The sequence below is a fragment of the Aplysia californica genome, unplaced genomic scaffold (genome assembly GCF_000002075.1).
Source record: "Aplysia californica isolate F4 #8 unplaced genomic scaffold, AplCal3.0 scaffold00515, whole genome shotgun sequence".
Taxonomy (NCBI): domain Eukaryota; kingdom Metazoa; phylum Mollusca; class Gastropoda; order Aplysiida; family Aplysiidae; genus Aplysia; species Aplysia californica.
In genome coordinates, this window is record NW_004797785.1 from 423,210 (window position 1) to 436,393 (window position 13,184).

At 36.9% G+C, this 13,184-nt stretch overlaps 1 protein-coding gene across 1 annotated transcript in view; it reads left to right on the forward strand.

The window, feature by feature from the left end:
• Positions 1-5,792: 5,792 nt before the first annotated feature.
• Positions 5,793-13,184, forward strand: part of LOC101858297 (nicotinamide phosphoribosyltransferase) — a gene marked incomplete in the record, with an annotated part of 19,591 nt that continues 12,199 nt past the window's right edge. Inside the window, 1 exon segment of the mRNA XM_013086876.2 lies at positions 5,793-6,530. Coding sequence (XP_012942330.1) covers positions 6,474-6,530 — 57 coding nt within the window.

Genomic DNA, 13,184 nt, shown 5'->3' on the forward strand with positions numbered 1-13,184 from the left:
ACAAGATAGATGCTGTTAATACTTATTTATAATTTAGCTGCTCAATGCACACAAAAAAATCTTTAATAATTATAGGAGTTATGTTTTGTAATAAATCCACACACGCTCACACACACACACATGCACACACACACACACACACACACACACATGCACACACACACGCACAAATATGCACACTAACACACACACACACACACAAGCACTCGTACCACATTTGACAGAGGCCCTTTAGTAATTTCTGTGCTTGTGACTGTGGCAGTGAGAAAGGCTGGTTCTGTGGTCTTATATCAAGTTTCCAGTGTCGCTCTTCGCTGGGGCAAATGTAAATACCACTTCGTCGGCCAGCTTTTCAGAAATGCTAAGCCTAAAAGTTTGAATTTTGTCAAATAATTTTTTTTTCCGAATTTCTTAAATCTGTGGTATCAATTGCATCATGTAGCCTACTGCAGAAATATTTTGTCGAAATTCACATTCTAAATGTTGACCAAAAAAAGTAAGAAAAGATACTTAATTTGACTACAATTTTTACATTAAACTATTTGATTTGCTTTCTCTCTCTCTCTTGAAAAATTTTCCTTTCTTGGCTTTAAACATTTGAAGAGCTCGCCGAGGATTTGTTCTTGTCAGCACTGGTGTGGAAGCGGCCGTCTCTGTAACTAGGTCTTGGCTTGCTCAGATTTTATTTGCTTAGAGGTCGTACGGCTGACTGGTTGATCGTCTTTGTGCAGAACTGAACTGTGTCCATCAGTTCCCCCCTACTGTGACTGCAACATTTGAGCCATTTCTGAGCTTGTCCAATACGGTAATGAACTACTTTGTCGCTGATGAAAATGCTTGTTACTGTTGATATATACATAGATACATATATATATACATATACAAATTTGAATAAACTTGTACCTGTCTGTATAGTTAGACGTTGATAGCGTTTGGTCCTCTTTATATAGTATTACGTAGGTTTGGTCTTGAGTTTTGAAGGGTGAATCGGTCAAAATATTCAAAACATCTTTTTTTTGCAAAATCTGCTGTGACTGCAACAAGTAGAAGAAGTGAACTGAAGTCCTTGTACCGGCATAATTCACAGTGCTGATCTACGGGAATAATAATCACTTAAATTTCTTATCTTTGTTTAAATGATTTAATCTTGTGAATGTATTATGGTAATCAAATTACACCTTGAATTTTGAAATAAACATGTTCTTTAAAGAACTGACTTGTTACCTTGTTCTGGTTCCTTTTTTCTGCATGTTTGTTTTTTTTGTCTTGTTTGTTTTTCATGATGTGATCTATAATTGGTCGCTTTTAAGGACAAACGGGCTAACCCAGATTTCGGGGGTTTCCAGATATCTTGACATACACCTAAAGTGGGTATTATCCACAGAATTCTACACTTATAGAAGCGGAACTCCCTCTTCGCGATCGCCGATTCGCTGTGAGGAATTGAAACTAAAACATGGCGGCCAGTTGAGGGCACCTTTGGCTGCGCCGCACAGCGAGGCTTCGCGTTGCTATGCACGCTGATGCTAGTGGTAGGGCTTGGAAGACACCTTACATTAAGTTACATCAGTATTTTAAAACTTTCTTCGAAGTGGAAATATAGTGAAATAGTCTAGTACATTTTTACTGCCAACAATATGTCATAATTGGCAATGTTACAATGTTTTTGTATCTGTATTGTTGGTTTGTTGTTGTTTTTTTAATGATGGGATGGGATGGGATCTAGATCTAGATAGATCTAGATCTCTAGATCTAGTACTAGATCTAGATCTACTAAAGATCTTCACAATCACAATACACTTGATAATAACACTAATTATGAACATTAACTCTGTTGGAAAAGTATCTAGATATAGTCTTGATTAGTACTAGATCTACGATTGGAGAATGTGTCGGTTGCACATAAAATACATAGGCCTATTGTACATGCTGCCAAAAACACAAAAATGCAGAAAAGGCCTCTAAATATTGTTTTACACATAAAAGCCAATAATGCAAAACAAAGTAAACAAGAGTGGAACTGGCATATGTTTCCTGAATATATGTTCAAAGTCATTTTCTGTGTGTTGGGAGTGTGATTTCTAATGCATGAATGAGAGGCTCATTCAGATGTGATAATGAAGAAACTTGTGTCTACAGTCACAACAGAAAGAGTTCCATGGCGAGTGATCACTGGGCAAGGATATCAGAGCTGTGTGCATTTTGAGAAAAATGTATCCCCATACTCTGGATCACATGTCGAGGGGATGGGCTTCTCCCCCTGTAATCCCCGCACACAGTAAACAAACACATATTTTGGAACACGAATCAGAAAAAATAAGTGGTCTCTTGTTACGGATCAAATTGAAGTCCTGTTTCAATTCGATTAATTGATAAAAGTGCGTATCACAATGCGTTGGCCACCCCTGCCCTATAGGCCTATATGCTATTTAATAAATACATTCGTCAGACCTGGAATCTTTAATGCCCGCACACAGTAAACAAACACACATTTTTGAACACGTATAAGAAAAAATAAGTGTTGTCTTGTTACGGATCAAATCGAAGTCCTGTTACAATTCAATTAATTGATAAAAGCGCGTATCGCAAAGCATCGGCTAACCCAGCACTATTACGCTGTTTTATAAATACATTCGTCAGATCTGGAATCTTTAATCTTTAATTTTTAATCCCCGCACACAGTAAACAAACACACATTCATGAACACGTATAAAAAATAAGTGGCCTCTTGTTACGGATCAAATTGAAGTCTTGTTACAATTCGATCAATTGATAAAAGTGCGTATCGCAATGCATTGGCCACCCCTGCCCTATAGGCCTATATGCTATTTAATAAATACATTCGTCAGACCTGGAATCTTTAATGCCCGCACACAGTAAACAAACACACATTTTTAAACACGTATAAGAAAAAATAAGTGTTGTCTTGTTACGGATCAAATCGAAGTCCTGTTACAAATCAATTAATTGATAAAAGCACGTATCGCAAGGCATCGGCTAACCCAGCACTATTACGCTATTTTATAAATACATTCGTCAGATCTGGAATCTTTAATCTTTAATTTTTAATCCCCGCACACAGTAAACAAACACACATTCATGAACACGTATAAAAAATAAGTGGCCTCTTGTTACGGATCAAATTGAAGTCTTGTTACAATTCGATCAATTGATAAAAGTGCGTATCGCAATGCATTGGCCACCCCTGCCCTATAGGCCTATATGCTATTTAATAAATACATTCGTCAGACCTGGAATCTTTAATGCTCGCACACAGTAAACAAACACACATTTTTAAACACGTGTAAGAAAAAATAAGTGTTGTCTTGTTACGGATCAAATCGAAGTCCTGTTACAAATCAATTAATTGATAAAAGCACGTATCGCAAGGCATCGGCTAACCCAGCACTATTACGCTATTTTATAAATACATTCGTCAGATCTGGAATCTTTAATCTTTAATTTTTAATCCCCGCACACAGTAAACAAACACACATTCATGAACACGTATAAAAAAATAAGTGGTCTCTTGTTACGGATCAAATTGAAGTCTTGTTACAATTCAATAATTGATAATAGTGCGCATTGCAATGCATTGGCTAACTCAGCATTATACGCTATTTAATAATACATTCGTCAGATTTGGAATCTTAAATTATAATCATAATTATATGTGCCAGCGCGTGGGAAGTGAAAGTGAAAGGAATTGAAAATGCTTTCAAAAACAAAAACATAATTAAAGTAGGACTACATGTGCTTATAAAGGCCCAAAAAGGTGTATGGATGCGGAAATTAATGTTTCGGATGAAAATAATACGCTATCTTCACTACTGTAGCATGCAGTCAAAAATTTGATGCGCAACTTATTATCAAATATCTAGGCTACTGAACTATCAAACACCTAGATCTAGATTCTCCTACTTTTACACAATGACTTAGATCTATATCAATTCGTCTTAACCGATGAGTATTTTTTTTCAAACATTTGTACACATCTATAGGTTCTATATTATTCTAGAAATTTCTTTAAAGAAAACTCTTTAAAAAATACTAACCCAATATTAGAAAAGAAAATCCCAGTCAATGGTTTCTACAGATTTTTAAAAAGTTAATAGCTGGAGCTAAATCTCTTTTAAAAGCAAGTCCGTCCTTTTTTCTACTTCTGCTGGCGACATAAAGCTAATTATTGAACGCATGTTTTGAGAACATTAATTAGATCTAGTGAAAAAATATGTTCAGTGTAATACAAATTTCTTGTAATAAGTTTTACTACTAAAAAACTACGTAGGCCATATGCGTATGCAAAATGTGTGTGGGAAGCTAGAAGTGCTATGAATTTTTTTCAGTTCTGTAGATCTTATATTTATAAACTCTCTATGACTGCTTTTTCTGTTGTTGCACCCAAAAACACAACAATTTAAAACCTTAATTCCAATCTCTAGTTGCACAGTGAATTCTGTAACTCAAAATTACAAACTGGACAGTAAATGTACCACTTTTCACTCGTTTGTAAAAGCCGCTCTTGCTTTAAAAGCTATAGGGTTACTTCCGAAAACGATAAATCGTGCCCTCAAGACGCCATTGTTTTCGGTCTTCAATTCCTCACAGGTCACGTGGTACAGTTCCCGTTCTATAAGTGTAGAACTCTGTGGTATTATCCTACCTATAGGAGAAGTTTGGTTTCAGTGGTGTGTGTATTTGTTTGGTTATAGAGATCACTTACCTTGTCTTTTAAGAAACTGAACAAGGGGCAAAAACTTGACCTTCGATTTTCTCAAAACAGCGTTTTATGGGACAGCCCCCTTGTGCTTAAAAGCGACCAATTGTACTGATGTACATGGTGGGTGGTTGACAGGTGCTCTGCTATGGTTTACTCTTTCTTTCCTCTCAGCATGCAAAGACCTATTGAAAGACTTCCCAACTTCCTCAACTACATAAATATTATGTCTATGTCTAAGAACATTTATGTACCTGCTTGCTAGATGTGCTTTTGTTTGGAAATTGCTTACTCTTAGGCTTGTGGGTGGTTGGTGGGTGCTCTGGTGTGGTTTGCTTCTTCTTTCCTATCAAACATCTACCATCTTTATCTCTCTTCCTTGTTTTTTGGTTGTTACTCTCTTGTAACACCTCTAATCTTCGACACTGATATGACCTTATTGTGTTGCAAGTGCCGTAAAACACTTACTAAAAACAAAACTCTTAGGTTCATCAATGACATATTCTGCATTCTAAAAGTCCTGTAAAACGAATGTGCGAATAAACAGAACAGAGATGGGGGCGGAGTCGTTGTTTGGGAACCCAACAGTCAGCTGGGAACTGTAGGCCAGCCTCATAAAAGTTGAGTGGGTGGTTGGCGGGTGCTCTAGTGTGGTTTGCTCCTTCTTTCATCAAACAATTGTCATCTTTGTCTCTCCTTCTTTTTTATGTTTGTTACTCTCTTGTAACACCTCATACCTTTGGCTCTTATATGACCTTATTGTGTTGCAAGTGTCGTAAAACTCTTACTAAAACTAACATAGTTGAGGTTTGCGAGTCTGCTCTAAATTTCTCTTGGTTCCTTTGTCAAATTAGTGCGCCGACCTTTTCTAATTTGTGTTCCTTTTAGTACTGGCTTTTAGAATCCTTGTTTTTGATGTAGAAGTAGAAGATGTGTCATCTCAAGAGACTATGGTCATCACTGAAAACGTTTCTGCTGTTTTAGTTTTAGTTTTAGCCAGAGTTTTACGGTACTTGCAACACAATAAGGTCATATACATGCCTAAGCTTAGAGGTGTTACTAGAGAGTAACAAACACTAAAAAGAAGGAGGGGAGATAGAGATGATAGATTTTTTATAGCAAAGAAAGAGCTTTTCTGTTGTTGCAAGTTGTAATGTTATTTGTAACATCAACTGATGATATTTTGTACTATGCACAGATTTATAGCTGTTCTAATTTCAGGGGAATAATGCAAAACGGTCTGGTTTCTGGGCGCATACATTGTTCGGGATCTGTACACAGGAAGCTGGATCACTTCTTTTGAAATTATGGTGAACAAAAATAATCTATTTGTATTAGTGTTAAGAAAAATAAAAGGGAAACTGAAAGTACTAGATTTAAAAGGCGGAATTTTCCTGGTTATCTCCCCTGATTTCAACAACCCGCCATGGAAATTGTCAGCGGTGTAAACTCGCTTTTTTTTACTCTGGGCAAGAGTTTTTATTATAGATTTGTAGCTTATTGATCTAAAGAAAATATTGGCAAATAAAATTCCGTGTTCCCTTCTTTTGGCAAGATTTTTGTTTTATTCCCTCTTCCTGATTTAATTCATGGGGAAAAAAGAATTTTAATTAATGTGGCCCCTGGCCTTGGCCCTGGGCACTCCACTTCTGTTCCTGAAAAAGCGTGCTTCGCGGAGCCCGCTCTTGCTAAATTTAAGTCCATAAGTTTATATAGGGATGCACTGTTGCTATAACGTCATTTTCAAGCTTCGAAAATGGCTGATCTAGCAGCGGGTTTAGACAGTGTCCTTCTCATCGCCGACTCCTATAAGGTATTTGTGGAATTGTTCTTGTTTATCGTTGCTTCTTGCATGCATCTGTAACGAAGCGGTGATATGAGCTGTTTCAAATGAGATGTGGAATGAAATGAGTTGCGGCACTGCCCATTATCCATTTGTCTTGATCTCTACCATCGCCGCATCGCCATCGGACGGTTTTTTCTTTAAAAAAAATAAATCCAAGATCATGTTTTACTTTTGCCCAACGGATTGCACATTGCTTCCCTCAAATTGTGTTAGTCCAGAACGACAGTTCAAATCTAGATCTAGACCTATCTTGTTCCTACTGACTTGGTCAGGGTCACGTAGGGCAGTTTGTATATGGCAGGTTTCACAAAACCGGCGAATAACAAATGCGGGGTGGGAACTACCGAAAAAGCGCCATTTATGCGCACTGGGGTGGTGAGATGTTTCAATGCCTATAAGTTTATGTTTTGTTGAAATAAACAATTTTCCAAACTGTGTTTGTGTTGTGTTTGCTTCAAATAAACTAGAAAACCATTAAAAATTGTTGATTTTTTTATTGTTCATTTTTTATGACTGATCTTAGGCTGTCTATGGGTCACTTTTCAGAAGGACACCATTTCCCATTTTCTAGGTCTATAGTCAGATAGCTCATCTGGATAAGGCCAAAAACTCTTATTTCCACAAAATTGTTGTGTAGAATTTGGAAAATAGCCTTGAAAAGTTTTTCAAACAGCAAATCTCAAGCCTACATGTCCGTAGACCTAGGCTAGGGATCGATAATTGGGCAGTATTTTTTATCACACCTGTCCATCTGAATTAGGATGCTCTCAAAATGCCATCTAAACCTACCTTTCTATATGAAATCCGTGAAAAACTTGCCCCCATGTGAAACTAACACTTATTCTGAGCGTGTAAGTCGAAAAAAGTTCGTTTTTTAGTCATTGGTTAGGAAATTATGGGCCGATATTCTCACGTGACCCGTGTCCGTCCGACAGTAAATGACGATCGACCGGGAACAAAGAAAGCTATTATCGATACCACGTGACCGAAAACTCCAATTCTTTCCTTGTTCCTGTAATCGCGGGGACGGATACATTATATTCGCTGTTGGTCTGGACATCTTGTGTGAACGGTTCGTCCGCAATCGGGTTTAGAATGTTGTCCATCCGATGGCAATCGACCTAATGACGATCGACAAGAATGTTAGTTTTGCGTAAATTTTAATATTCCGCATTTTCTTATCAAATCGGAGTTTCTGATACTGTTTCGTGTTTATTCAATCAACTTTGATATAAGACTAGATGGAAAAAACAAGAATGGAGTAAACAAAGGGAAAAGTAAATCATCCCGATCGAAAGAACATCGCAAACGCGCAATTTGTGTCGAACATTCTAGATTCGGATGGACATTCGAGGTCGATCGCGCTGATGGTAAAAAATGCACTGAAGTTCCGTGACGGATTCGGAAGGACGTGACATCGCATGGCGTCGGAAAGAATGTGTTTGCGCGTTTCAGTTTCGCGTGGGTTATTTATTGTTGATCTTAATGTAATTTCGCTACTTTAACAAAAAAAAGCAATTTGATGATTTGAAAGGAGGAATATTGGAACTTTGACAGACTTTTGAGGTGAAAAATAGAGCTTGATCTAGATCTAGATCTAGGCTACATTATCTACATTCTTCTAGATCTAGATCATTTGTGGGTTATTTTTTGGCACTTTTTACTATTTTTAACTTAAGCTTGGAGGGCAATTTCAGTCTATTCTTTTTGTATTGCTTAGTTAGGGTCTAGGCTGCTGTAGGCCTTACAATCAGTCTTGATGGAGTTTGGACTTGGGGTTATAAAAATTATTTTTTTTTTTTGCAGGCCATAGATATTATAGATTTCTTTTCTGAATATTTTTCAATTTTAAAACATTTGATACTAGATCTAGAATGAAGAGTTCACCTACATGTTAATTTCTTCTCCTTTGCAGGTGAGATCATGTATAAGGCCAATGAAACAATGTTCACAGACTTTTTTTTACCCCTTTGCAATTTAGATGTATGCTAGAAAAGAAGTGTACATTGTACATCATTTGTCTACTCCTTTCATTTGCTGATGAGGTCCTTCTTGTTGAGGACTTTACCAAGAATAGAAAAAACAACTTACCTTTATGTAGTGAAGTCTGCCCACTTCTGTAAGAGGCAGATGACACTCTATCCAGTAGTCTCTCATAACAAAAATGACGACATAACCGACTCATGACACACACAATGAATTTATATTACTACAGACAACATCACCGATGATTTTAACATGGTTAATCACCTGACAGTAGGACTTGACAATGTGACAAAACTGAAAGACCCCCACTTTCAAACTCACATCTCTGCCATACAAATAATGTGAGGCATCGTGGTAAAATCAGGCACTTGTCAAAATAGTGAAATCGAAGGAGCGGGCAATTTTCTGCCAGTGTTTGACAATTTTTATGAAAATTTTGTTTTTTGGCTCAACGCCTTTTATTCCCCTTCAATCGCAAATATCTTGACTTCTCTTCGAAATTAATGGGTATTGTTTTCATCGAAAGCAAGACAAAAATAATTAAGCTTTCAGATGGTACCAATAACCCCACATGTCCAAAATTCGAAGGCCTGATCCGACCGCGTTGTGACACATTTATTTTTAATTAAGCCTTCCTGAGGATTTTATTGCTTTTGTGTTTCTTTTCTGTATTCAATTGCCAGTACAGTGATGTGTGGTTTGTGGTTTTATTTGTATAAATTTAAGGAATTTACGAGTATTTCTGATAACCCCCCTGAAATCACGAAAATCTCAAAATTACTCTGCTTCTGAGGCAAAATAATGCACCTTTCCAAGGGTTAATGTACACAGTGTTCTCTTTTTTACCACACACTGTTACTTAATATTAATTTCCCATTGGTTTTCTGTGTTTATATGATGTATTTTTGGCAAAATAACCTTTCAAATGATATTTTTCCCATTTTCAGGGGAGATAACCCAATAATTAAAAATTATTGTTTTGCCTCTAACTTGGCTATCTTTCTGTGAATTTTCCTAAAAACTTGTCCTATAGTACATTTTAAATTACTTTTTCATATTACAAAGAGCTCAGGAAAGTTTTGTGCTTAGTTTGACAATTATAGAATACTATACTTAATTTTTTATTTTAACTGCAGGGTTATGTAACAAATTGAGTAATCTGGGTATAAATCTTAGGTTTCCAGCTTTTTTTCTTCCGATGTAAGCTGTTTGGGTGTTCTTCGGTGGATTGTGAATATTTTTGTGTTATATTTGTGTACTTTATGTGATTTACAGAGAGATTTCAGTAAGCTTCTTCATTTAGTGAGAATCAGGGGGAGTTAACTTTGACTGTCTCTTACGCACACTGCGATGAGCTGACGCTCATAAAATATGCATTTCTAGTATCCTGAAATGTTAAGCTTTCAAACAGTATATCATATGTCATGTTTTATAACACTTCATATTTGGTCAATTTTGGGAAATGCTGAGCACCCAAATTGTGAAACCTGCCATATATGATAAACAGTGTCAAAGGTTTTCACTCTGTCAGTGTCCTCATTCTTTACTACCTGGGAGGTATTCTTGGAAAACCTTGCAAAAGGTTGAACTTTGATTTATAGTTAAAAAGGAGGATCAAAACTAATCAGAATTAGATTTAGATCTAGATCTAGATTCTAGATTGAGTTTATGGTTAAAGGGAGACGTACACTCCCGGAAATTTTTTTTCTAAACGAATGACTTTTATTGAATTTCATGTAATTGTGCAAGAAGTTCATAGGTAAATAGGATGTACTCAGGGTGAAATTGTTGAATTTTTCTAAAAAATGGGTCTCTGTGGTGGCCATCTTGGATTTTCATGCCAGTTTCTTAGTGCAGAAGAATTTCATAGTAAATATTGAATTATCAGTCTGAAATTTGGCACACACGGACAAACCTATATGAACTGGGGATCTATGAAAGGATTTTGACCTATCTTTAAAACTGAAAAGGTGAGCCCAAAGTCATTGGACCCCCTAGAGTCAGTTGACGAAATTTTGGGGTACATATTACCAAAAAATTGAATATACTCAAGTTACCAATATATATATCAATTCATAGACCCCCAGAATCGATCTTAAAGCACCTGTACACCAAATTTGAAGCTTCTAGCTTCTGCAGTTTTTGAAAACTCCTTGCACCCAGGAGGTCACATACGTCAAAAAGTAGATTTTGAGAAAAAAAAAAAAAAACAGGGATTTTTAAAAGGATTTTTAGAGCAATTTGCACTTTTCAAACGCCCTTTTAGGTCATTTAGGGTGTTTTTTCAACAGTTTCTTCATTTTGACTCGTTAGAACAGATGTCAAAGGATGTTTTTCCGCAAAAAACAAAAGTTGGATAGTTTGAAAAATTGTATCGATTTTGCCTAGGATCGCCGACCCGGGTCTTCCCTTAACAGTGCTAGTGAAAGTGAAAGGAAAATTTGGGGATAATCCAGTTTCTTCCCCAATTATGATTGTACTTCCTACTATCCTACAATCCTACCCCTGACCCTTTCTCTACCCTCCCTCCCTCTCCCCCTCCCCCCCACCCCCAAACCAGTGCTACTGACTGAAGTGTCTAGGCCATTCATGCTCATACTGTGCCAGAACAACATAGGGGGACTGCTGCTTTTTCTTTATATCATCCTTACTATCGTCATTTTTCTTCTACTTCTTTTATATGTTTGTCACTCTCTTGTGAACTTCTATTTCCGGGGTGCCTTGATAGTCGAAGCAGACTTTGTGCTGTTGAAGCAAGAAGGTGAACAGAGTTGAGTAAGTCTGATTTCCCGTTCGGACTTCTGTAGTGTTGACATCCACCCCTAGACGCTCATGTGAACTTATGCAGTTGCGAGCGCCGTAAAACCTTACTAACACTATCTAAACTCTCTACCGGGTCCTTACCCCCATAACCCTGGCCCTAGTCCTACCCATATCTACTCTTAGGGCCAAATCCGAAGATTGCCAGAATTTAATCTGGTTCTTAAATCTTTTAAATTTTCTAGGTTATTGAATAGAAACTACTCTATTCGTTCGTATTAATAAACTGCAATCAAATATGACAACCTTGCCTCCCACAATAAGTGGCCCAAATTTTTTTTAAAAGGAAAATGCATAGCAGTTTCTTAATCTTTGGTGGGCCCTTTGGGTTACATGTTCTCAAGGAATGTTTTGTCAGAATTTAATTCTAAATGTTGAATAGAGCAGAAAGACAGGCATCATTTTTTTTCTTTGGCTTGAAAATTTTGGCTTTTTGGGCTTAGAAGAACTGAACAGGTTGCAGGGAATATATAATCTGTGTCATGACGCGGTAGAATCAGGCGCTCGTCAATTTTTGAGCATAGGCTTATGGGGTTATTGGTATCATCTTAACCCTATCCGTACGTCGTGTTTTACTATCATATCCATACGACGTGGGGAACTCTGTGCCACCACTTTCCAAAGAGGAAATTTACTCATTAACAGATCCGTACGCTTTGCATAGCAGTCTGTCAAAATGATATTTTTGAGAAATACTGAAAGTTTCAAAGAGATCTTCATACAAGAAGTATTCTAAGATGTGAAGAATACAACTCCTGGGGTACAAAGTGACCCCTGGGCGAACGGATAGGGTTAAAGCCTGTTCACTTGCCTTGCTTTTGGGGGAAAAAATATCCATGTTGAGTTGATATATTTACAACTGAAGGAGGTCAGGGTCGCCTGTTTTTTTTCCCTAGCTTGAGTGGCCTTGGAAACTAAAAATTTTCATATTTTTGCCTTTAATCAATGATTTTCTGTAAAATCCACACATAAATGTGTTTTTAAATGGACCTAAAAGGTGTTGAGTAAATAAATGAAAATTAGAACAAATTAAACTGCCAGACGGACAAAAAAACCCCAGTATCTTTAATGTCAATATTTTGACAATCGCTTGATTTCACCACGATGCCTCACATATACATGTAGATTTGTGGATCATGATGTATTTATTATATATTTTGTTGCTCTAAATGTGATACGTGAGAGTACAAAGTCAACTGTTCAAATGATTTGATTAGTAAAAACCTCAGCGTAATGCCGGTAACTGAAAGTGAAGCTGAAACTAAAACTATTAAGTCAAAGTCTGTCTCCCTGCTCCATCTCTTTACTTATGGGTGTGGCTTTATCATGCTTCATGCTTTACATGGTGGCTTGAGTTGAGAGTCAAACGTTTCCTTCTACAATAGTGTTCAATGACCGAAAGAATGTTTCATCTCTGGGCCTGTCTCTGCCCCTTTGAGTCAATATTATATATATTTGTGTATCCAGTTTTGGTATGAAAAGTAAAGTTGTTTCCCCATCCGATCCAGACATTGGGAATTGCCTTGTTAGTGAGACAACTCCTGGGCCTACGGCATATTGTGGTAGGATGGCCAGTTCCTTTCCATGCTGCCAGTTTTGATATTTGATGAAAAAATGGCTTAACTGTGACCCCACCACCCAACCCGGAAACTGTAGGTGCTGTACCCTGCACAACTTTCAGAAAGTAATAATTATCTTGCTTTAGATTCGATTAGTAATACTAAATAAAACTGATGATAATATTAATAATCATAATAATAATAATGATAATTGCAACTTAGAAGCATAATTATCAATTGTTATTATTATTATAAT